The sequence below is a fragment of the Suncus etruscus genome, chromosome 17, assembly GCF_024139225.1.
Source record: "Suncus etruscus isolate mSunEtr1 chromosome 17, mSunEtr1.pri.cur, whole genome shotgun sequence".
NCBI classification, from domain to species: Eukaryota; Metazoa; Chordata; class Mammalia; order Eulipotyphla; family Soricidae; genus Suncus; species Suncus etruscus.
Window position 1 is genome coordinate 55,787,158 of NC_064864.1, and position 25,593 is coordinate 55,812,750.

The 25,593-nt window shown below is 43.7% G+C and overlaps 1 protein-coding gene across 2 annotated transcripts in view; it reads right to left on the bottom strand.

The window, feature by feature from the left end:
* XPNPEP1 (X-prolyl aminopeptidase 1) overlaps positions 1-25,593 on the bottom strand; it is a 47,947-nt gene that overhangs the window by 3,999 nt on the left and 18,355 nt on the right. For both annotated transcript variants that reach the window (XM_049790582.1, XM_049790581.1), the window contains 15 exons: positions 22,633-22,696; positions 21,467-21,571; positions 18,199-18,291; positions 17,748-17,891; positions 15,290-15,385; positions 12,511-12,592; positions 10,766-10,976; positions 8,459-8,548; positions 7,835-7,885; positions 6,324-6,382; positions 6,117-6,194; positions 3,969-4,040; positions 3,025-3,085; positions 1,414-1,483; positions 346-519 (listed from right to left, as the gene is read on the bottom strand). In XM_049790582.1, coding sequence (XP_049646539.1) covers positions 346-519; positions 1,414-1,483; positions 3,025-3,085; positions 3,969-4,040; positions 6,117-6,194; positions 6,324-6,382; positions 7,835-7,885; positions 8,459-8,548; positions 10,766-10,976; positions 12,511-12,592; positions 15,290-15,385; positions 17,748-17,891; positions 18,199-18,291; positions 21,467-21,571; positions 22,633-22,696 — 1,450 coding nt within the window. The remainder of the gene's footprint in view (positions 1-345; positions 520-1,413; positions 1,484-3,024; positions 3,086-3,968; positions 4,041-6,116; positions 6,195-6,323; positions 6,383-7,834; positions 7,886-8,458; positions 8,549-10,765; positions 10,977-12,510; positions 12,593-15,289; positions 15,386-17,747; positions 17,892-18,198; positions 18,292-21,466; positions 21,572-22,632; positions 22,697-25,593) is intronic.

The following is a 25,593-nucleotide window of genomic DNA, read 5'->3' on the forward strand; positions in this document are numbered from 1 at the left end:
GAAGCCACACATGGTGGTGCTCAGGGATGGCCCCTGGCTCTGTTCTCAAGGACCACTCCTGATGAAGATTAGGGGATCATATATGGGTGATAGGAATCAAACCCAGCTGGCTATCTGCAAGGCAAGCACCCTGCCTGGTGTACAGTCTCTCTAGCCCCTGATTTTCATATTCTATATAGAGTTCCCATAGACTCACTCTTTCAATACTAAACACTGATCATCTTATCATCAAGGAAAATCATTTTCCATTTACTTTAAAATAATAAAATTCTAAGAAACAACAAGCATTTAAAAGGTCAGAGAATCCACACACAGCTTTGTGAAGAGAAACTTACAGACACCTACCATCAGTGACAATCATGCCTGCCTCCAAAGGCTCATCAGAGAATGTTTTATAGCTGATCCCACAAGGACCCTCGTGAACATTCAGAAAAGCACCAACACCATGCCCTGTCCCATGCAGGTAATCCAGGCCAGAATCCCATAAAGCTGAGCGTGCAAAGGAGTCAAGAAGGTGGCCTGAAAGACATATAAAGAACCACTTGATGATATTTGTACAGCACTTTTCAATTTGCAAAGCACTTTAGGAGATTAGATTTATTATGTTTGGCTCCAGAAGGTGAAACTGAAACCAGCAGGAAAAAGTTACTGAAGGATTCATATTTCAGCCAGGCCATAAGGAAGAACTTTCTAACAATCAGAGCTCCAGGGAGGTCAGTGCTCCAGCCAGCCAGAACTCAGCCAGAAGCCAGAGGATCATTTGTCCAGGTGAGGGGATGGACACCTGCAGCAGTCAGGGGTTGCCCAGATGGCAGAGAATTTGGCCTAGCACTGAGCCCATAAAGTTTCAGAAAAATGAATTTCTAACCAGACTGCAAGTAAGCAGACAGGCCTTGGATTGAAGGAAGCTAAAGTTCTGGGAGATAGCATATGCCCAGACTTACTGGGATAAAGACCCAGGTCTTGGTAACTCCCAAGCTAATGGCTCGTCCACCAATCTGCAAGCAAAGACCTTTATATCTGAAATCTGGGCCCCACCCAAAAAAATGGCAGTTAGGATCCTGAAAAGGAGACACTAAAAGAAAGAGAAAGTAGGTTATAGCAACTTCTACTCACCTTCGGCACCTTTGGGCCGAATATCATCTTGTAGGAACCACCAAGTATCATCCAGTACCATGAGTGGATGGAAAAAAGCTACACAAGTCAAATCGCATCCAATCATTAGACCCTGGGAAGCCCTCTGAGCTCAGTTAGTGGCTCAAAAACTCACTCCTAGTTGCACTCTGCCCATCTTGGCTGGGCCTGAATTGGGCTGGGGGAACCACACGGCAAGTAAGAAGACATTTCTGGCATTCGATCTCGGAGTATGAGTAGGAAAAAAGAAGCTGTCACATGACAGGCAGATCCACCTACCTTTGGTTCCGGCTGGGAAAATGGCTGCGCTCACAGCTATGTGGCCCTTGAGGACATAAGTGAAGCACTCCTGCCAAAGAAAACCCACAAGGCGTGTTACAGAGCAGAGCAGAGAATATCTCAGAGCTCTAGTTTTGCAGTCATTCAGAAAACTTGGCCTCAAATGGCTTTTTAGCAATGCCTCAGAGGAAATCAAAATAAAAAGAAAAATATTCAGAGGGGAAGGAAGTTTAGTCCTGGAACCAATTCTCCAAAAAACACATGAAGTTCCATTTAGAAAAACAGAACTAGGCTGCAGATGGTTCTCTTACAGAGAACTCTAACAAACTCTCTGTCAGGCAAGTGATAGTGAGACAGGGAGATGCACTAACACTTCCTAAAACCACTGAGCCATTCATTCCTCTATGAATGACACACTCTCCAGCACTAGACCATCTGTCCTTCCTCCCTTCTTTCCCCCTCCATCCCTTCCATTCTTCCTTTTTCTTTTTTGGAGGGGCCATACCAGCAGTGCTCAGGGGTCACTACTGTCTCTACACTAAGGAATTACTCCAGGTGGGCATAGGGGACCATATGAGATGCCAAGGATCAAATCTGGATTACTCCATACCAGGCAAATGCTCTCCCTGCTGTACTATCACTCTGGTCCCTAAAGCCCACACTTTCTGAGGAGGATACACTGCCATCTCAACTTTAAAGAGAGATTAATTATCAGGCTAGGCCTAAGTAGCAATATCTGGCCCAGAGGCAAACGGACCCATTTCAACAAAGCCTGTTCCACACACCATGCTTAGAGAACCCTACAGAGGTCAGGGGCTCATCAGAGTCAGGACTAAACTCCACCCCAATCTGATCCCCAAGTACTTGATCCAGCACAGAGCCTTACAACAAAGGTATTGGGACCCAAGTTAAACTCCGGAGCATATAATTGTTTGAGGTAAGGGACCCAAATTCAAATGCTCCTCTGCTGTGGCACTTAAAACCCTCTTCTTAGAGGGGCTTCTGAAAAAATAAGATTCACTTGGAGACTGAATCAACTTTAGCAACAGGCCTGGGAAACTCCACAACCAGCTTTTGAAAGCAATTACTTTCATCCCCATTTTTAGGCATTTTCTGAGTGTTTCACTCAAGGTCATAGAGCCAATAAACAGGAAAGAAGATCTGAAGTCTCCAGAACTCTCTCCCTCAGGTCAGCTATTTACTCCTTTCCACACTAAGCAGAGCAGAAACTGAGCAGGATATGTAATTTCAGTGGCTTACTAGAGAGTTGAGTCTGTAAATAGGAACCGTGAACATGCAGAGAAATGGGAAGAAATCCAATCTAGGCAGTGTGACGAGCAAGTATTTCACTATTCCACTCCATCCCCACAGAGTCTTCCAGACTTGAGAGGCCAAAGCTTCTAGAATTTGACTGAGTTGTTTTGATCTTAGCAGACAGAATGCTGTATAATTTCTCTTATAATCAAGTGGCTGTCATACAGTAGACAAAGCTTGACTACAGAAATGAGCTACCTGACTATAGTACATATATACAGCTTTTATGCAACCCCTTCCATAAAAGCAATGCTCTTCGTAAGAGAGAGTCCTCTCAAGGTCTCTGTCACTCTGTACCTTCTCATAGGCCGTGGGGGTCCCAAAGTGCATGGTCCGAGTCACATCTGTGGTTCCATCCCTTTCCAAAAGAAAGGACACATTAGTGCTTTCTGTTAAAATACATTTTTGATCAAGGGCCCGGAGAGATAGCACAGCAGCGTTTGCCTGCCAGGAGCTATTTCTGAGCAGACAGCCAGGAGTAACCCCTGAGCACCGCCGGGTGTGGCCCAAAAACCAAAAAAAAAAAAAAATACATTTTTGATCAAACAAGATATGGAGAAACACAAACTCACAAGTATTGTTGGCAGACATATAAAATAAGGTGTCACTTCCAAAAACAATTTGCATTTCCTTAAGAAGTTAAACATAAAGTTACCATATGGCCCAGCAATTTCACTCCTAGGAACACATCCCCAAAGAATTGAAAACAAATATTTACAGCATCAGCATTCACAATACACAAGGGTAGATACAACCTGCAATTGGGCTCGCCCTACATCCCAACCAAATCTTGATTTCTCCTCTGAGAATTGATTCAAGATGATTGTGAAGGCGGCAGGACATGAAAAAGGACATTCAGAAATTCAGGGAAATGCCTGTTTCTAATTGAGTCACTCAAAATTAATCCCTCACAAAGTCTGCTATAAATACAGGAAACTAGCAGACAGTTTACAGTTTGGGGCAGGAGACATTCCAAGGGTTCTGAAACAATTACTTTCAACTATTTATTGAGTATTTAGCAACTTCTAGCCAAAGACTAAACATCTATCAGACAGTCCTTTGTGAAAGCAATGAGCAGAACTGGACTATTCAATTAAAGGTTAAAAATAAGACCCAGGCACAAAAATGTCTCCACGAGTGGCCCAAGCAGCATGAGATTACCAGCTAGTGCCTGGCATATGTGGCTACTAAACTGCCTTCTCCCAGCCAAGTAAAGTTCTAAGGCAGCCTAGTTTACTTACTTGTACTGAGCACCTGAGTCAATGAGATACACCTCTTCAAGTGACAAGGTCCTATTTGTCTCTGGGACTGGCCTAAAAAAGAAAATTAAAATTAATTATTCCACAAATGAATCTGAATCTGGAAGAGGACATAGAGTGTCTTGTACTTATTCCTGCCTGCAACTTATATAAATCTCAAACCATATCAAAATTAAGTTACTACCCAGTAAATTGATCCAACTAAGATTAACCTTCTACTTTTCAAGGCCCCGGTCAATCTATTATCTCTCCAATAGAGAACTGCTGAAAAGGAAGGTTAATGGTTTTCTGTGGGTGTACCTATTTAAAACCCTAGACCCACCCATTTCTGGGAGGGGTCTTGGGAACCGGATAGTAGGTGTAACTTTACCTGCGAGCCCCTACCATTCCTGGGAGGGGTCTGGGAAATGTTAAATAAGGCTTGAACCAAGGGAATTCGGCCGTTTTTGGCTTTTTGCCCTTTTTGCGCTGCTGTGCGTTCTGGCTTCTGGGTTTCTGTGTTCTGGTCTTTGACCAGCATGGAGCCCAAAGGGAAGATGGCTAACAGGAAATAAGATGCAGGGCTAGCAAAATATTGCTGTGCTTGAAAGGTTATGAATAGGCCACACACACGTGGTGGCTAGGGCTTGAATAAAGTTGCTTCCTGACGCCTGACTGTGAGTGAGTGATTTCACCTGGGCCTGGGACTCGCCGACTGCATGGAGGTTGCAGAGCCACGTGAACTGAAATGGCACGGAGAAAAATCCACCGCCATCCAGCCCCATCATTAATTATTTAACACAACAGTTTTCTTTGTCTATAATTCCATTTATGTCTGGGAAAAACACAAATGGTTCTTGGAGATGATGGTAAAAACCACAGAACTAATAATCAAGAGAAGCAATGGGAACAAACTAGAGTCACAGACATAGAGAAGAGCAATCAATCCAGTGTCACTTGTCTTGGGGGTCTGAAATAGGGATCCTTCCAGGTCCCTCACTCAGTCCTGACACATCAGGTGTCTCCCTATGTGTCCCCATACCAAGGGGTTCTCCATCCTTTCAAACATTATTTTAAGAAATAAGGATGGGCTGAACAACTTCAGAAGACAAGCAGATTTTAATCTAGTTCTAACACTCTGCCTCTCTTCCAATGATCACAACAAAGAAACAGCATAGGAGAAGCAATTTACCTATAGTCTGAAATATTTTAATGTATTAATTATGGGCAAAGCTCTAGGCTCATATCCCAGCCAGCAAATTCATCACTGGAGTTAAACATGACTAAAACTAACATCTTTTTCATCTTTTAATATTGGACCAGAAGCATTAATCTGATAGATAGAGTCATCTGTGACTATCTCCCACTCAGATTCAAACTGTCCTAAGACAGAAAACTAAACACCGTTACTTAAAAAAAAAAAAAAAAAAAAAAAAAAGCCAAGACATGAAAGACACCGGTGTTCTTTCACTACAGGTTATAGATGAGAGTAAAAAACTCAAAGTGTCCAAGACAAAGTAAATCCATCGACCTAATGTCCAATGGCTAAGCCAGATTCCCTCACCTACCACTTCCAAAAGCCAATTTATTAGTCCTAAACTTAGCTGTGCCTCCTGTTGTCTCTCAGTTCAAGAATGTTCAGCTCTGTGGGCCTGTGCACCCTTGAACACAATTTTAAGAATCCCCATTGGCTGGAGTGCCACACTCAGGTCCAAAGGGAAGAAAAAGAAAGCACTACTTATATTCCTAACACATAAGTTTGCCCTCAAAATAATGGTATTTTTTTAAACTATGATGGTACTAGAGATCAAAAGATTTCAGATCTAGTACATCAAGAAAACTGTCAAAAGAGGAATAGAAGACAATGAAAAATCCCCATCATTAAGATGCAGGAACTATAAATACAGCTTTAGAGTCAGAGAAGAGGGCCTATCTACTTGACAACATCATGGAATGTCAACACCAAATGTGAATCCAAAAGGCAAAAGCTTGAGGATTCACAGAAATTAAGACCTTAATAGCAGAAGTGTCTTTAACAGACACATGGAGGTGGATACTAGAGCCTCTGGTACAACAATGCCTTTCCCCTGCTCAGGCTTTTGGGCAGAAACAGCAACAAAGCCAAGAAGTGTGCTCCTCTGCATGCCTTACGCATAATGAATGATGGCACCATTGGGTCCTGTGCTGGATATCGTTGGGAAGCTCAGATCCACAAAGTCAGCCTGTTGCCTGGAACACAGAAACACAGCAAAGGAATTGAAAGGATTTTTCTGTGCCAAGAATCAGGGCCTTCCCAGCCTTGTTTGACTCTCCATGGAAATGAACACAAGATTCCTAGTACCCCAGATAGATCCTTACCTTCGAAATTCCTCTGCCTTGTCAGCAGCTGAAATCTCTGTTACATCACCTTTGGGCACCTACAAAGAAGTTGCTTATAAGTCATCAGGTGGCATTAAGTCTAAGTGTCTCCAGCTCCAAAGGAGGTGCAATAAAAATTGGCTTCTTCCAAATTCCTAGGTTCAGATATCCAATCTACAGAAATCAGATATATCTCATCTGGAACTCTAGGGGGATTTCCAAAGGTGTCCACCCAAGTTATCCAAAGTAGAAGCATTCCTAGTCACATAATTTCCCACATAACTATTTTTGCCTCAGTACAATGCATCCCAAAACTCAATACATCTAAGTTTAAAGTCAAAAGCCTCCCTTCCTAGAATATCATTTTAACAAATTTAACCTAAAAAAAGAGAAAAAAAGATTATTACAGGATTATTGATAGTAGTAAAATCAATTTAAACCAATATTTTGAAAACAGGAATGTTCAAATAAGTTAATTTACTCAGCAAACAGATTCCACTTGGATCATTTGAAGGCCTCAAAGCCATTAAAAATGCTTACATGGGGCGGGCCCGGAGAGATAGCATGGAGGTAAGGTGTTTGCCTTGCATGCAGAAGGACCGTGGTTCAACTCCCGGCATCCCATATGGTCCCCTGAGCCTGCCAGGAGTGATTTCTGACCCCAAAGCCAGGAGTAACCCCTGAGTGCTGCCGGGTGTGACCCAAAAAACAAAGAAAAAAAGCTTACATGGAGGATGGAGTGATAGAGTAATATTACAGTGGTCAGGGCATTTACCTTGCATGCGGATGACCCGTGTTCAATCTCTAGCAACTCATATAGTCCCCCAAGCCCACCAGGACTGATTCCTGAGCACAGAGTCAGGTGTACCCCCCTCCAAAAAAAAAAAAAACACATGATAGAGAATAATGAATAACCATACACTGCAAGACAATGAAAATGGAGTGACACTGAAAAGTTATTCTCACAAGAGGGGAAAAAATTGTCACCCCAGTAAAAAATAGTAAAAAAAAATTCCTTCTTCCAATTAATCTTTAAAGACTTGTTTATATAATATGTAAAGGTAACATAATATTGTTTAATAGCAAAACAAAGAGATAGCCAGATGATAAAAGCACCACCTTTTATCATCATCAGAAAGTGAATGAGCAAGAAGCTAATATTCAACTGTGAATTTAATATCAGAAGATTTATGGCTTTAGTGCACAGTCAAAATGTATACAACAGTCTTTTTCTCCTAATACACTCTTGTTCTTCTTTATAATGATATTCCACTTAGTTATAATTCCCAATTGTCCAATTTAATCGAAAAAGGACTCTTCTGTATCCTTATTACTATGTCTTACAATTAAAGAGTTTGTATTTACATGTACCAAATTGCCTGAAACAATGTTAAAATATATTTCATTAGATCAAGATCTTAGGCATCTGGTCAGCAGAGCATGCAAAGCACCACAATGAGAGTCATGAAAAACCTTACAGCCATGGATTTAACAAAGATTTAAAAACCAACCTCTTTCTCCAGCCAGTTAAAGAGTTCACAGAGGGCAACAGCATCTTTAATCTGTATAAACAATGGAGGTAATTTTTAATTCATCTTTAGAAATCTGAGGGGTGGATTCAAAGCCCTGCCCTGGCCTGATGTGAGATGGAGGCGTGCTCTTACAGGACCCCTACCCCCCACTCCCAACTAGCAGCACAATGGGTCACAGCTCTTGGGCATTTCCTGCAAACACTGTTTCAGCAACTTCAACTGCAGGGAAAAGGCCCCCCTGCTGTTAAGAGTTCAGGCAGTCAGGAAGGTACCATTGCATGCTCACAGCTCACTCAGAGGGTTCAAAGCCTGTCCATCACTGGGTCAGAAAAAGACAGGCCCCACCGAAAAACCATCTCTGAACTCCAAATTATTTTAGAGCCTCTGCTAGTCTCGAAACACAACTTGACTCTTTCCAAAGGTCTCATCTTCTTCACCGACATCAATCTGTGTTCTATGTCACACCTTGCAGAGCTGTAGCCCATCAAGAACATTATTTCATTCTCCATGAACTCTGCAGGCTAAGAGGTTCTCACTTTGTGTGAAGCTCAATGCCATAGGCAGGTCGTGCATCCATTCCCCTGCAAAGCCTGTTGTACTCACATGAGCCTGCCTCATGCCTTCAGACTCAGCAGAATTCTTCACGGCCTTGGCAACGCAGATGGGGGTGTAAGGCATACAGCAGCGGTGCTCCTAGGGACACAGTAGGAGGGGAATAAAACTTGGCTCCACTGCAAATATCCACAAACATCACCTGCTTATCCAGCACCTCAGACATTAAGACAAAATGAGGGCATTTGTCTTCCACTCAAGACCCTCACAGCAGTCCTTTAGGGCAAATTACGCCTGAACAAGGAGACTTAAACTCCTCCCAAAAAAACTAAGTTTGCCGCACAAGGCACTGCTCTTCTACTACTATCCATCAAGTTCTGTGGAATGTTGGCTGCAGCCAATAGTAAGACTTTGTGTATCAAGCCTCCCCCTATCTGTGGTTTGTATGTACCTGAAAATCAGAGTTTCACCCTTTTTTTAATACACTGAGGAAACATTTCTCTATCAAGGAGAGTCAAAGATTTGACTCAGGTCCAAGAGAAGAGGAAGGACTATGAAACTTAGAGCAGAAGAAACTCCATTTGTCAACCCAATATTAAGATTCCATTTAAGGCTAACAAGGCTAAGTTTCCATTCTATTCCAACAATAAATATATACCCCAAGGCCCTATAAATCACAATATACTGCCCTAAACATCTAGCCATAAAACGGACTTGATGAAACATCCTAGAAACACCCTAAACAACAGCCTACCAACTTAAAGGGCAACACTTCATGCTTCTAGCCCTATATAACCTGTCTTGTGACCCTGGGCAGGGTCGTCTCTCTGGGAGATGACCCTAGAGCGTCAGCTTGTAGCTTGTTGGTTGATAGAACAAAGCTTTGCTTTGCATTATTTCAATTGTGTGGTCTCGATCTTCAACTCCAGAATCTAACATCAACTTCTGCGGAATGTTGGCTGCAGTCAACAGTCGTATTTTGTGCCTCAAGTAGGACTTTGCATCTCAAGTCTCCCTATCTGTGGTTTGAGTTCACCTGCCAATCAGAGTTTGACCCCTTTCTTGCTGCACTGAGACTTTTCTCATACTATCTAGGGATACACATGACTGATGCAGGAGACCTCCAGTGCCCTCGCCTAATACTCAAAAGTCCACATCAACTAGGGTTAATGTTCAGATCATAAATAGGGCTGGGAAAGACCCTAATCAGGTGGAGAAATAGCTGGACTGGAGCCCTGTGCTGGAACAAGCAGGGAATTTCTGCCAACCAACACCTTCAAAGTTTTACAAAGGCTTTCTTCCCCAAGCACAAACTCTCATCCTTCTCTAACACACACCTAAAAGAAAAGGCAGGAACAGGCAGCACTTTGAGGAAGTCAAATTCTGAGTGAGGGTCACAGTCTGGCAGTGGCAGGAAGAACTGCAATGGTAAAGCCAGGCTGAAAAGATCAGGGCTGGGCTCTTTCCAGGGAAGTCCACACCTCCATGGAGATGAGACAGTGTTGCTGGGCTTGCCAAGGGTCTAGTAGGAAGGTCAAAAAAGGCTACAACTAGTCTGTACTCAAGTCTTGTCCTAGACCCTAGTTAAAATGAAGAGACAGGCTTAGCATTGGGCAGCAGGAGCTTAGTTAAAGGCAGGACTATTGTTATCACTTAGTCTTGGAATCAAGCCTCTTGAGGCATCAGGACTCTTCAGCTAAACAATGTTCAAGGATTAGGAGAGTGAAACCCTAGTACCATCCATTTACATGCTCCCTGCTCTGTTCTTTTTTTTCTTTTTTTTTTTTTAATTTTTTGGTTTTTGGGCCATACCCGGCGGTGCTCAGGGGTTACTCCTGGCTGTCTGCTCAGAAATAGCTCCTGGCAGGCACGGGGACCATATGGGACACCAGGATTCGAACTAACCACCTTTGGTCCTGGATCGGCTGCTTGCAAGGTAAATGCCACTGTGCTATCTCTCCGGGCCCCCCTGCTCTGTTCTTATCCTACCTTCCCACCTTTTGATCCAGTACTTTTTTCTTTTCAGACCATCCTTCAATGAACTTAGCTTATTAAACTCAACTCTCCCTGAAGAAATAATATTTATAATATCACAGCCTCAAAGTCCAACATCTAAAATCATCTCTCATGTTATATTTGAGGAAACTAAGGACTCAATGATTCCTACAGGTTTTCAGACTCTCAATATGGCTACACATAAGGGACCTGGCCAGAAGATGCCGCATCCATCCTGACACCCAGAGTTGGAACTCTGCCCAAGCCAGCTCTGATTCCCAGACTACACTGCACCATTCCTAATGGATCTGGGAGGGAATGGGCAGGCTGGCAGGACTGAGGTGTCTCAGCAGGGCAACCAACCTTGGGGATGGCCTCGCTCACAGCATAGCTGGCCTTGTCACTGACCCACACCTTCTCCCTTGACAAGAGGTTGGCACACAGGGTCTTGAGCTCATTCAGGATGAACTTGTAGGGAAGCACCTGGATTCTGAACTCGGGTTCCGAGCCCAAGTCAAGCAGCAGATGCTCCTTCACACTAGGAGCATCTATGCGGTCGCCATCAATGAAGAGCCTGCAGAAATAAAAGGAGAGGCTCAACTCTTGGGCTGCCCCCCATCTCTCACAGAAAAGAAAGATCTGTTCTGAGGACCAAAACCTGCATTTCCCTCACCCCACTCTTCCTTTCCCAAATCCAGCTCCTGAACTGACCGTATCCTTCAAGTCAGAACTTAGGCACCATCTTCATTGATACCCCACATCACCTCCTCAAATCTGTACAGCTTTAACAATAACCTCATCTCGGTTCAGCCAATACTGAACCTCACAGTTGCTTAATGCCAAAGACTCCAAACCGTCTGCCTGCCTCCAACCTTGCCCTGTCCATTCTAATTTTCATAGTCATGACATGACTTGTAAAGCTGATGAGACAATCCCTTGAGAAAGATTCATTCCCTAGTTCTCTAGTGTCTTCAGAATTTAAGACCCAGCTCCTGAATTTGGCTCACACAGCTATCTTCTCTGTGGCCTCTGCTCATCTTTGCTCACCTTGTGTTGCAACCACACAGCCTTGTGTTGCAACCACTCCTAGCCTTCCACACATACACTGTGACTGTACCAGCCTCTAAAATACTGCTCCCTTGGTTTAGATCACTATTCCCCATCGTTTTCCTTCCCTACTCCCCTATTAGCTACTCCCATGGACTATAATCAGTTTCAATTTTACTTTCCCCAAAACGTCTCCTCTAAATCATGCCCTTAAGATCACACTGGTTCTCGTTGTACTGATTAATGTCCACTTTTGTGCCCAAATCCCCACAAGAGACACTAGACTTACCAACTTTAACCTCTAAGGTCATTTCTCTCATTTACTCCAATACCCAATAGAGACCCACTTGATAAACATGTTATGAGTGAAGAAATTGTCCCCAAAAAAGGACAATGACCAGAAAGACCTCGAGAAACACCTGAAAAAATAAACTAATAGTTCAATAGAAAGTCATTTCCATGCAATTTCTGACCAGCAAGCTGAGTTCATTTGTGCTGAAGACACAGAATTATTCAACTGAGTTCATGTTCCTTTGACTTGCTATGAGAACACATGGAATCAAATGTGCTGTAGGAACAAGACTAATTGCAGGGAGTTTGTGAACTAACATCGCTCCCTCTGGTTTGGCTCTGACAACCTTGCCATCCTATTCTTTCACCTCATATGCATCTTTTCATAGATTTCAAATCACTGGGGTAGAAGTGGAACACATATAAATACCTACTGTTGAGAAAGATAAGGGAAATAGGGGGATGCAGAAAAATTTAAAAAGCAGCATGGGCCAGAGAAATAGCACAGTCCTAGGGTGTTTGCCTCCAAATAGCCAATCCAGGACGAATGGTGGTTCGAATCCTGGCATTCCATATAGTTCCTCATGCCTGCTAGGAGCAATTTCTGAGCACAGAGCCAGGAGTAACACCTGAGCACTGTCAGGTGTGACCCAAAAAAAAAAAAAAAAAAAGGAAGGGAGGAAAAAGGGCAGCTTATCAGTGAAACATCAGGTAGTGGGCTGGACCCAGAAAGATGAAGAAACTGTGAGGAAGGACTTTCAAACACTCACATGATGGTCTCTAGTCCTATGATTGCGTAGGAGAAAAATACTGGATTGTGTTCCACATCTGAGCCTCGGAGATTGAAAAGCCCTAAAAAACAAAAAGCAAAGTCCCTAAGACGGAGGGAAGCGTTTGAGTTTAGGCCAACTGCTCTTGAAGGACACTGGATGCATCTCACAGACAGATAGGGAACCAGACTTCCTCATTCCACCTCTGAGCTGCAGTTGCTCACATCCACCAAATGATGGTGCCAGATCTGATTTTTTTTTTATCTCCAAGTCAGTGACCCAAGAAGGGAAGAGAAGGGCTATCACCCCAAAATGACCTCCCAGACAAAGAGTTGAAAGGGTTTTCTTAGTGTGACCTGCCAGGTCTAGCCAGAGCAAAAAAATCTCCTATGCTCCCAAATAAAAGGGAAATAGCCAAGTACTGGCTCCTTTCTGAGACAAATGACCAAGGGAAGAAACACTGAGACCCACCCATGACCAGATGGGAGCCAACCAACGCCCTCCCACCAGGGTCAAGAGTCTTTGGAAGGCGGAGCTTCCCGGAAAAGGAACAAAGGCAGTTAGTCATCCAGTGCTTAAGCCCATGAAGGACACTCCAGTTTCTGTGGCCCACCAGAGGGCCTGTGGCTCACCTTAGATTCACCTAGAATGGGGTAGGTAGGGTAACTAAATGGAGGGCCCACATTCAGCTAGCATCAAGGGGGTGAGGACCCACAGTCAGCTAATATAAGATAGTGAGGACCCACAGTCAGCTATCATGAAGGGGGTGAGGACCCATGGTCGTTAAAATATGGAGTTTGTCAAAGTCACTGCACAGCAGAGAACCCCTTCTCTACCCCTCTTAGCCTCCCATCAAACTGCCTAATAAATGTTCACATGAAGATCAGAGTGCAAAAAAGAAAAAAAAACAAGCACTGCAATGAGGCACCATTTCTTTTTTTTTTTTTCTTTTTTTTTTTTTTTTGGTTTTTGGGCCACACCCGGTGATGCTCAGGGGTTACTCCTGGCTATGCGCTCAGAAGTCACTCCTGGCTTGGGGGACCATATGGGACTCTGGGGGATCGAACCGCGGTCCGTCCTAGGCTAGCGCAGGCAAGGCAGGCACCTTACCTCTAGCACCACTGCCCGGCCCCGAGGCACCACTTCTTACCTTAAAGACTTAGCATTGTAAATAGAGCCTGGGTCTAGTAAACATGTGGTAAGATGGATATAGTGACTTTCTAACTAGTAAATGGTGAGGTGGGTCAAATGCCCAACCAAGCACATACACTCTAACTCATAGGTCAACTAGAAAAAGGAAGAAAACTGTGAGAAATTAGCACAAATCACAAGGTAGTGATGTTCATGGCAGCATCATGTAGAAGTTCAGCACAACACAGAGGTCATCCTTTGGGGAAGAGTTTAGTTAAACTGGCATCATTATCATGGAATATTTAGTATTCATTTATAAGTATGATGCCAATACATTTTTAAAAAACAAAGCCAAAAAATTATATACACAAACAGTAAATAGTGTTTATCTCCAGGTGTTGCCATAATTACTAATCAGGGATTGTTCTTCTTCCTCTGCATTTCTTAGGTTTTCCAAATTGGGAATATGTTTGGTTTTCTAATTATCAAAGGAAGAAAATAACTATATATTATTTTTCTGATGCAGCGGCAAATTCGCATCATAAACCATATAAATCACAGATATGCATGACAAAGTTGGAGAGGACACTATTCAGATTGTCTCTTTCTCCAATGAGGAAATAAGTGAGAAAGTGTGTTTCATCTCAGTTTGAGCCAAATAGAGTCAGGAAACAGAAGGCAGGACAAGTCAGATCAACCAGATCCCAATAAGTTCTAGAATCCTAATAGGTTCAGATGATAGTTAAAAGTCTAAAGACAATGGGGCCGGAGAGATAGCATGGAGGTAAGGCGTTTGCCTCTCATGCAAAAGGTCATCGGTTCGAATCCCGGCGTCCCATATGGTCCCCCGTGCTCGCCAGGAGCGACTTCTGAGCATGGAGCCAGGAGTAACTCCTGAGCACTGCCGGGTGAGACCTAAAAAACCAAAAAAAAAAAAAAAAAAAAAAAAAAGTCTAACCACAAAAAAAAAAAAAAAAAAAAGTCTAAAGACTAAGAAAGTGGGGCCGGAGAGATAGCACAGCGGTGTTTGCCTTGCAAGCAGCCGACCCAGGACCTAAGGTGGTTGGTTCGAATCCTGGCATCCCATATGGTTCCCTGTGCCTGCCAGGAGCTATTTCTGAGCAGATAGCCAGGAGTAACCCCTGAGCACCACTGGGTGTGGCCCAAAAAACAAAACAAAACAAAAAAAAGACTAAGAAAGTGCTACCGGATTTGGTGAAAAGACCTTCAGTTGCTGAGTTTTCAGAGGGAGAAATATTCAATGAACATCTTCTAAACTGGAAAGATGTTCCGGAACTACAGGCAAAGTATAAAGAAAAAACTCTCCCACTATTATCTCTGTACTTCTAGAGAAACATGAAATTATTTTTCTGAAAGTTCTTTCCCAGAGATGTCACAGTTCTGAAGATATTCATCAGAGGTGGTTGTCACCACAGATATGACATCACCAGCCGTATCACTTCTTTAAGCAAAGCTACATTTTCCTCCCCCATGCTCTATAATGTTCTTCTCCATCCTATTTGGCAAGTTGTATACCCACAGGTGACCATGTTTTGCTCATTCCCTGGCCACTCAGAAACTAAACTGCATGAACACAGATTTCCAAAGAATAGGTAGCATACCCAAACACTGAAGTCAGAGCACTTACATGCAATCTCATCCAGGGCAGTGACCACAAACCACACGATGTTCCTCTCAGCCATTTTCACGCGAAGGTCTGCAACCTTATCCTTCCAGGAGATGCCTGTGAAATAACAGAAGTGTCCAATTCCACTCCTGGTCCCTAGGGGACTGCAGGAGCTCAAATATTCTTCACCAGCATTTAGAGAGTTAGGTGACCATGCCAGGACAAGTCATCAGAGCAGACAGATGCCTGGATTCAAGCCCTAACCAAAGAGTCAGTGGATTGTCCAGAGCCCTGATCTTTAAGCAGCAAAATCAATTCATCTGTGCATGCAAGAAATATCTATTGAAGCTGCCAGTCACTCAGGCAGAGGTACTGGACACATAGTATGTTGGTCCTGTGGTTCCACTCAGTAGCTGCCTTCACTGGGCTGACAATCTAGAAGGAGAAACATGCCATTAAGTCAGCCTCTAATCACACAATTGTATGACTGATGCAAAACAGGAGGCCCAGGAAGCTTGGAGAATTCACAGATGAACACATTCAGTCTTAGAGGTCAAGGGCTTATCATCCAACACTTCATATATTAAGAGTCAGGAGACTTGCTTTTCAGTTAGGAATTCCCTGTGGTCTGACTCACTGTGACTTCCAAAATACATCAGCCCTGTAAGGCACAGCCAGAGCCTCTCCCCACAGCACCCCAGGGTTAAATTTTGCCTAAGAGAAGCTCATTTCATCGCCACCAGCAACAACAAAACAGCACTTGCAATTCAGGATGGAAGGAACCACGAGTGGCCCTGGGAGGCATCTGTCTTTCTCACTCTTTAGCACACTGCCTGCACAAAGTCCTTGAAGAAACACTTGTTCTCCCCTTGCCTACATGCAGCAAGTCAGATGTACTGCTCCAATTTAAATATATATTTTTTCAAAACAAGCTCATGGAAAATGTTTAGCTGACCCTGAACCACTCACTAGTCCTATCCCTCCCCCCACCTCAATCTGCACTACTCTCCCGTGTGGGTGGAAACTGGAAAGCAAGTTGGGGGCTGCCCCCTACAACCCAAGGGTGCTTTGAAGATCAGCTCAGGAATGCTGTTTAAAACCTGGCTCAGAGTGTAAGTTGTAATGTTTTCTTCCCAGGACCCCTCTGGGCAATCTGCCTACATTCCAGACACACACCCCCCTCCACCTCTCTGTGTCTACGGCAGGACTTACTCCCTCAGCTGTTACCTCCAAGGCCTCTCCCTCTGCAAACCACTGCAAACCCCCCCAAAAAAAATGTTCCATAAATCCACTCTTTCCTCTCCCAAAAGAAGTTCACAAAACTCATTCCTCATCTGCTACTATTGTACAGGCCAAAGAAAATCCCCCTTGCCCAAAAATGCCTCTACAAAACAGAAAGTTCAAGACAGATGTTGAGGGGTCTCAGAAGGAAAACAAATGCTGGCAGGAGAAAAGAACGGAACCAAGAGACCTATGTGAGACATGAGCGCAGCAGTTAGCAACTCAGCACTAACAAAGGCACCTCACAAAACCCAGAAGTTTGCCAAGAGACATAGGATGATCACACTCATCTGAGAAATATATAATAATAATTAAAAAAAGAATCAACACTGTAGGAGGAGAATACCCAAAAACAATATAAATAATAAGAGTGGAGTGCAGTTAAGACAGAAAAGGGACCACTATGACAATAACAGTTAGAAATGATCATTCTGGACAAGAATTGGGAAAGGAAGTGATGTGCTTAATATCTCTTGTGTAAATAACATTGTAAACCACAGTGCTAAAAGGAAAAATAAAAGAGAGAGAAGAAAATAAAATATCTGCTGCCATAAAAACAGGCTGGGTTGAGGGTAGGGGAATGAGAGGGTAACTGGGGATATTGGTGACAGAAAATGAACATTGCATAAAAAAAATTTTTTTTTAATTTAAAAAAAGAAGTCTTGGGAGAAAAGTTCTGAAAGTAGAAAAATGCCAAGTGAATGCCAAGACAGCAATGATGAAAAAACTACACTCCTGAATTGAGTTAGATCTAATGCCCTCAATGCCAGGGTGGGGAAAACACGTTCCATCAGTTTGAGCTCATTTTGGATTAAGATGGGGAAAATATGGTGATTAGAAAGGGACAATGGCTAGGGCCCCTCTCAGGTGCATGATTCTTTTTTTTTTTTTTTTACATAATTTTTATTTTGACCATTTGGCTTACATATCTTTCACAGTATTTAAGGGATGATTTAATGTGAAGATGTGTAGACAGGTTCTCACTGCTGATTTTTCATTTCTCGGCTTGCCCAGGCATGTAGCCCGGGAAAGCCCTGGAGATCTGGAGCAAGGCGGTAGAGGGGTGCTGGGGTTACCCAAGTCCCGAACCCCCACTAGGCCTGGTCAAGCAGGCCTCCAGCATGGCGGGGGCCTGCCAAACCTCCTCCTGCTAGACTCCCGGCTCCCAGGAAGGAGAGAGCAGGTGCATGATTCTGACCTGTGTAATTCAGGCCCAATGTGAGAAGGGGCCTGCATGGTCGCTCAGGACGGTCTGTCCAGATCTTGTCCACAAGGTTCTCCTTGACAGGAATGAGGTAGTGGCCAGCGCTTCTCAGAACCTTGGCCATCTTCTTCCAGTAGTCTGGGGAGAGACACAAATAGCCCAGTCACGAGCTGAATGGCCACTTCAGTAGACACACCAGAAGGAGAGCCAGGCCTGGCACCAGTAGTTTAGGATCAAAAATTATTCTATAGTTCACCCCACCCATAACCCCTTGATCCTCTCCTGCACTCTGTACCAGAACTTTCCTCCTGGTCTTGATCCTTAATGTGACAGCAAATCATGCTTGGTCCCCAAATGCCCCTCCACCCCACAGGCAAAAAGAGAAAGAAGCATTATAGCCCACCTCACCATCTCACCCAAACTAGAAGGACTCATGTTCACTCACCTGTAGGAATAATCAGTGGGTCCACACCAACTCTGGATCCTTCAGGAAGGACACTCACCAGCCAATCTTCCTGGGTCGGTGTGTCCTTCAGACCTATAAAGGAAAGACTGATAAGGAACCATTCCCAAGCTCACTCTTCTACCTAAAGGGATGCTATTCATCAGAATCCTGATAGAGGATCTAATTTTAACTGCCTTCAGTAAGGCAGACTGTCAACACTTACAAATTTGAAAATTATTAATTCTGAAAGACTGTGACAAAGGGCAAGTAGTATATAAGAAAAGCCTAAGAAAAGGGTAAGGCAATGGATTGGGTTAGATTGGGTTGGGTTTTTTTTGTTTGTTTGTTTGTTTTTTTGTGGTTTTTGGGTCACACCCGGCAGTGCTCAGGGGTTATTCCTGGCTCCAGGCTCAGAAATTGCTCCTGGCAGGCACGGGGGACCATATGGGACGCCGGGATTCGAACCGATGACCTCCTGCATGAAAGGCAAACACCTTACCCCCATGCTATCTCTCCGGCCCCAGATTGGGTTGGGTTTTAATTTTTGGTTTGGCAATGCTCAGGAGTTACTACTGGCTCTGCACTCAGAAACTACCCCTGGGAGTGCTTGAGAGACCATATGGGATGTCAAGGATCGAACCCAAGTTGGCCATGTGCAAGGCATGCACCCTACCCACTGTGCTACAACTGTGGCCCTAAGACAGCAGGGTTATCTTTTCTAAAGTGAGCACAATATTCACTAGATTCCTATGAAAATGGCACACTAGGCATCATCACAAGAGCCAAGGAACAAAGACCATCTTAGCAGCCCTCAGTCACTTCACCAATACTGGCCGCAGGATGAGAATCTGGGTAGTAATTTGGTGAAAGCCAAAGCTGGCAGTTTCTCTGAAGTAAAGGGGACATGGCATGTGCCCTGCCCATACCTGGAGGGAAGCACAGCAGACAGAAGCCTCCTAACCTGGGCATGACCAAGGGCAGGATGTGGCAGCAGAGAATATTCCCTCACCTTACAAGGCACTCAGTGCTGACATCTAAAATGTGACTCCCCGAGGCATTGTGATCCCCAAGAGCTAGTAACCAACGTTGTTTCCAAAGACTAACCATAGGACTCCAAAGTAGTTAGGAAAAGAAGTAAACTCACATTTTATGCATTTTGTTTTTTCGTGTTGTTTTTGTTTTTGAACCACACATTTTATATATTCTTTTGTGTGTGTTTGGTTTTGTTGTTATTTTTGTTTACGATACTTGTTGTGCTATGGCTCCAGCCTTGTGTTTTACGCATTTTGTAAGTGAAAGTTCACATCTCTCCAACAGTATGTTCTCTGCTGACGACCAATAACCACATAACCACAGGAGGTAAGTTCAAGGGTTTAGACATGAGCTCAGTCTAAAAACCTGCCCAGAAGCTGGCACTGAGTTTTTATTTTGCTATTTGAGACTGTCCAATTTTTTTTAATACCACTAAACCACTTCATAATGAAGTTTCTTTTAATGCCCCTACTATAACTTTCAAGAGATGAAATCACATCTCCCAGCAAACAGGTATTTGGCAAACCCCCAGGCATGAGTACATGAATACCTGCCCCCACAGGAGATACCTGAGAAAGGCAGACTTGGTGAGGAGAGAGAAGGGTCACAGGCAGGACTGTTAGAGCTGCATCACAGCTACTTTAAGGAGCCAGCAGGCAGTACCAGTTTCTCACATACATACCAAGCACTAAAGATTGGGCAATTAATGTTGAGAGACCCAAAAAGAGATGCCCACACCCCAGAGATGCACTGCTGCCCAGCAGGGCTCAAGAATAAAGTAACAGAATGACTGTCTATTCTTTTCTCATTTAACTGGGAGCTCTTTCCCTAATCCCCTTATCTTCTATTCTCCAAGTTAAAGACCTCAGGAGGAGACACCTTTGAACAACCCCTAAAATCAAGTTTCAAAGGGCTCTCTTAATAAGGAAATATGCACACAGCTCAAAAGTAAATGAAGCCAGCATGTACATACACACCTTTATTCATTAAATACAGAGCTCTATGCTTTCATTTTTCTGATTTAGGGACCACACTGGACAGTGTTCAGGGCTTACTTCTGGCTCTGCATTCAAGCATCACTCTTGGCAGGGCTTGGGGATACCATACAGGGGACTAAGGATCAATCTCAGTTTAAGGATCATAGGCCCTACCCGCTGGAGTATCTCTCCAGCTCCTCTGACTTCTATGCTTTTCATTTGTAATTTATTTAATACTCATCATTGTATAGTTGTACCTGCTATTGATACACACAAAGACACTACCACAGTGAAAATCAACAAACTTGACAAGAAAGTTCCAGACCCACACACTTGGCCTCAGCTCTTTTCCAACACTGAGCTATTGGAAGAAAGTCCAAGATACTCAGAGAGACCCCCACAAAAGAATGTCCTGGATTCTGTTGTCTTATTTTTAATCACACTCTAAATGAGCCAGGCCTGTAGTGGGCTCAATTTCCCATGGCAAAATGAAGTTCCTAAAGCAGTACCTTGCAAACTTGAACGTACAATCATTTACATATGCATATGTTAGTGTGTGCATGTGCACATGATTTTCAATTCCTAAGCTGCTCCTCCCAAAAAAAATTCCTTTATCAAAGTCCTAACCCACAATATGTCTGTACTTGTAGAAAGGAGATTTTGTTTTGAAAGGTCATGAAGGGTAAAGGTAGCATCTACTCCAATGGGGTTAGTGTGTTTAAAAAATAGGAAGAAAGACAGCCTAACCATCTGAGGACACATGAGAAAGTAACCATCTACAAGGCAGGAGGAGAAACCTCCCAATTGTCAAGTTCCTTGGCCTTCTGACTTCAGACTTCTAACATCCAGAGCTGAGAATATAAATTTATGTTTCTTGTTTTGTGTTTTTGTTTTGCTTTGTTTCTGTTTTGTTTTTGGGCTGCACCCACTGACGCTCAGGAGTTACTCCTGGCTATGCACTCAGAAATCACTCCTGACTTGGGGGGACCATATGGGATGCCGGGGGATCGAACCGTGGTCCGTCCTAGGCTAGCACTTAAAAGGCAGACAACTTACCTCTAGCGCCACAGCTCCAGCCCCTAAATTTATGTTTCTTAAACTACCCTAATTATGGTCATTTGTAATGACAACCCAAACCAACAGAGACAACTTACTCTCAAAATGTTGCCCAAAGAGATGAGATCCAGGAGTCTCAAAGGCCTCTAAATCCCTTTCCCAGAACCCTGACTCAAAGAGGTGGGTGCTTGTGCCACACGTACCCATCTTCATGAGCATCCAGTTGCTATCCATCTGTTTGGCAGCCTGGAGAAAGTAGCGCCCATCGGTCCACATAGCAGCATGCTCTTCTGTGACGATGGCTGTGCCTGGAGCAAAATAGAAAAGACAAAGGCTCTGACAACAATGCAAAAGCTGCATAAAACAGCACAGAGGGGCACCAGCTCCTGTGTAGCTCAGCACCCACTCTGCTCTCGTGAGAAGCTGGGTCTCTGACTCCAGGGAAAGCCCCAGACAGGAGATGACAGTGCACCTGAAAACCAGCTGTAGGCCAGGCTATGGCGAGAACAGGATGTCTGGGCATTGATCCCTGCAAAGGAAAGACCTAAGCTGGACAGGAGGAGTGAAGCCCAGTGAAAACAGAGATGCATACAGTCCCCATTCAGTAAGCACAGTGATCTATCTCGCCAGATAGGACGCCAAGAAGCTGTTTCAATTTTCTTAAGAAACCTATTAGTAGCACACAGGTCAACAACAGGGATAAAGCCTCTTACTAACTTCTGCCCACAGATCCCACAGGCCTGGAGGAACCAGGGTTTTGGAGAGCTAAAGTCAATTCAAACCACAGACCCAACGTACACAAGCACTAACACTGAAGGAAACAGTAGTGGACAGTGGGAAGGCCAACGGGGAAGGGAGCAGGTAAGAGAACACCCTAGAACTCCAGGACTCAACAGTTCCAAAAAAGTTAGATCAGGACACCAATACAGGTCATTCACTATTAACCTTTGTTATTTAAACTGACAGTGAAAAGAAAAACTAAAATCCAAGCTCTTCGAAAATTATGCTGGACCATAATGCTAAACAGTGGCCTGGGATGAGAATGGTGTCCCAATTCTTTTTGGGCTGTTAGTGACACAAAGAATCTCTTTCACTGACATATTTGTCTGTATGTATATCATAGTCATAAAAGGTACAACATCTTTTTTAAATAAGAACACTTTAAAAGCAAAGGCCTAAGGAAAGGGTCAGGAAAAGAAAATTGGGGAGCAGGGCACTAGGAATGCTCACCTTCCTTAGACACTCAATGGGAGCAGCTACTTTGCAATTTTCTTTTGATGCTACAGCACAAGCTGTTACTTGGTCCATTTGTTTGGGGGAATGTAAACAAAAATGTAGGAGGAAAAAATAATAGAATTGAACAACTCACCCGCAGAGCCATCAAATCCAGAGACAAAGGCCCGCCGACAATCACATGGAGCAATGTATTCACTCTGGAAAACAAAAGGGGCAACAAAATAAGCCCCAATTTGTTGGCAGTGCCAACTGCTCCATCTGTGTGCAGCTCTGTGCTAGGTTTGTCCCATAGGCATCACAAATATTTGCATATCTATGGCACCTGCCTTCAAGGAATGGACAATCTAGCTGAAGAAACAAATGGATTATCAACAATAGCAACTCGTACCTGCTGAAGAAGCCCCATATTAAAGAAAGGGAAAGCTGTACCGGTCAGCTTCTTTCCTCTGTTTCCTCACCAGGAAAAACAAAGTGAAGGAAAACAAATGAAAAAAAACTAACCTTGCACCTCAGAGAGATCTAACTCAAAAAAAAAAAAAAAAAAAAAAAGCCAGAAGCCTTTCTCCCTCCCTTGCCACAGACATTTAGGCATCTGTTATTTTTCTGGGGGAAAAAAATTGGCACTGATTTTCAGCTTTAAAAGCCAATAATCTATAACTGAAGTCGTTTTGGTCGTGTACAGTTGCTTCTGAACTTCCTGTTTGTGTCCTGTGTCCTCCCTGCAACAAGGTAGCATCACCAATCTCTCCCATGCAGACCCTCTTCCCTTCCTGTAGGGAATGAAGGGAAGTGCTTCCTCCAATCCGGAAAGTTTTGGCAAAATAAAATATCATGTCCAAGTCCAGGCACTTCCCAGCTAATGATAATATATGATAATAGCTAATGATATATAGCTAATATATATATATGTATATATAGCTAATGATATATAAAGGTTCCCATCTAAGAACTGAGGGTTCCAGGCCATGGTATATACCTTCCAGTAATACACTCAAAGACAGAATCAATAAACTTGTCCAAACTTACAGAACAAGTAGCAGAGGCAGGATTTGAACCTGGGAAGTAAGCACCAAAGCACTGAAATCCTATACCAAGCTGCCCTGTATCCCCTCCGCCCCCACCCACCAAAATTCATCTCTCTCCCTCTAGCATCAGGAAATGAGAAAACTGAGGTTGAAAGACAGAATCCTGGAGTAATTAAATAAGCTATAATTTTCCTCTAACCTAGTAATCATTAGGTGAAATACAGGTACAGGGGACCAGCTGGGACCCTAACCCTCTCTGAGCCTGTTATGAGTACAGTCAGTACTTAAAACTGGCCAGTTGTTGAGAATGCTGAGTATACATGGGGACAAAAGTTAGTCATCTTTCTTCCTAAAAGGTGAAAAAAATACAACTCTTATGCTAACTATAACTCATGAGGATAAGCTGCAGCAATGATGGGAGGGGGAGTGGTAGGAGAACAGGGGTTGGGGCAAGGAGGCAAGTAGTGCTGGGGGTCAAACCCAGCAGCCCACATCTGGTAGCAATGAACTCTGCCACTTGAATCCTACCCCTGGGTCCACAAACTCTCTCAACTAGAAAAGAGGTTGCCCTGGCCTGAAATTCTCCCACCTATGACATGTAATCAGTGTGCAGGCAAAAAGCTGGAAGAGAAGGTATCATAGATCTAGGCTGGCTGGGTTCCTACTCCCAGGGCTGGTTCTCTCAGAATGCCCCATCCCTCTCTTGGAAAAACTTCAAAGGACAGAACCCACTCGGGGTGTTACCTATAGTGGCCCATTTTAAGTCAAGGAAAGGGAAGTGTTTCTCCAGAAGAAGGTAGAATTTATAGCAGGTGGACATATTTGGTTTGAGACCAAGATGTAGTCTGAAACGAGAATGTCTAGACATGAGCTAAGTGGTCCACATGCCAGAAAGACATTGATGACCAAAGCTGTCACCTCTCTATCACCAGGCTAAACAGGACCAGACAAGAACTGAGCTCAGGCCTCCCACTCTTTTCCCCCAACCAAAAGCTGGCAGAACCCAGAAATATTCTCTGTAGAGAAGAGGGCAAGTGCTAAAATAAGCTAAAGGCGTAGCATGCAAGAAGGCAGGAACAGAGCAGCCACAGTAGGAGGTTTCTTCTCCCAGACAATCCATCTCTGATATCAGACTCAATCCAAGCCTCTATCATTTCTACCTGGACTACTGCCCCTCCAATTCACACTCACAGTGTGCTTTTCAAAGAAAATCTTTAATGACATATACATATACAAACATACATACTAACAATCTTCTTTCATTTTTTAGGTTTGGGGCCATGCCCAGTGCTTAGGGCTTTCTCCTAAGCTTTGTGCTCAAGGATCACACCTGGCAATGGTCAGGGTACCATATGGGATGCCAAACCCTGGTCAGCTGTGTGCAAGGCAAACACTCTATCAATTGTACTATCGCGCTAGCTCCAATATTTTACTTTCAACCCTCCAACAGCTTCTCATCATATTCAAGATAAAATCAAAGCCCGAGTCCAGCCCTAAGCACTGGATCAGGCCCTCACCCCACTGGCCTTTTCTCTGCTCTTAGTGCTTCCCAAGCTCATTCCTGCTGCAGAACCTTCACATATACTCTTCCTGTGTCTGCCATGCTATCAAGCTGCAGCATAGGATGTGACAACCAGGTAAACACCATCTGAATTGTGCTGGCTTGTAGTACACCCAGATGGTGTCTGAGAAAGCTTATTTTGGGGTGTAGAAGGTTCCCACCCACTCATGCTCTGGAACTGCGACAGAACTTTCGGTCACCCAGCTGACTCATGTTGGATGCCAGGCCCCCAGATCATAAATGTGTGTTGTTTTAAGCCACTAAGTTAGTAGTAACTAGCGTCAACAGCACTAGGAAATTAATTACGTCGTCATAAGGAAAAAAGTCTATAAGGTACTATAACCAGAGTTTCAATCTCAACTGCCATAGGAAAGGAACTAAATGAGGAGCCCAGGCAAAGGAGGATCATTTCTACAGCAAGTAGAAGGCAAGTAAGGCCTGTCCTGGTACAATGCAGACCTCGTTTTGCCAATCTTCAGCATTTTCAGAGAAACTGAACACATGTATT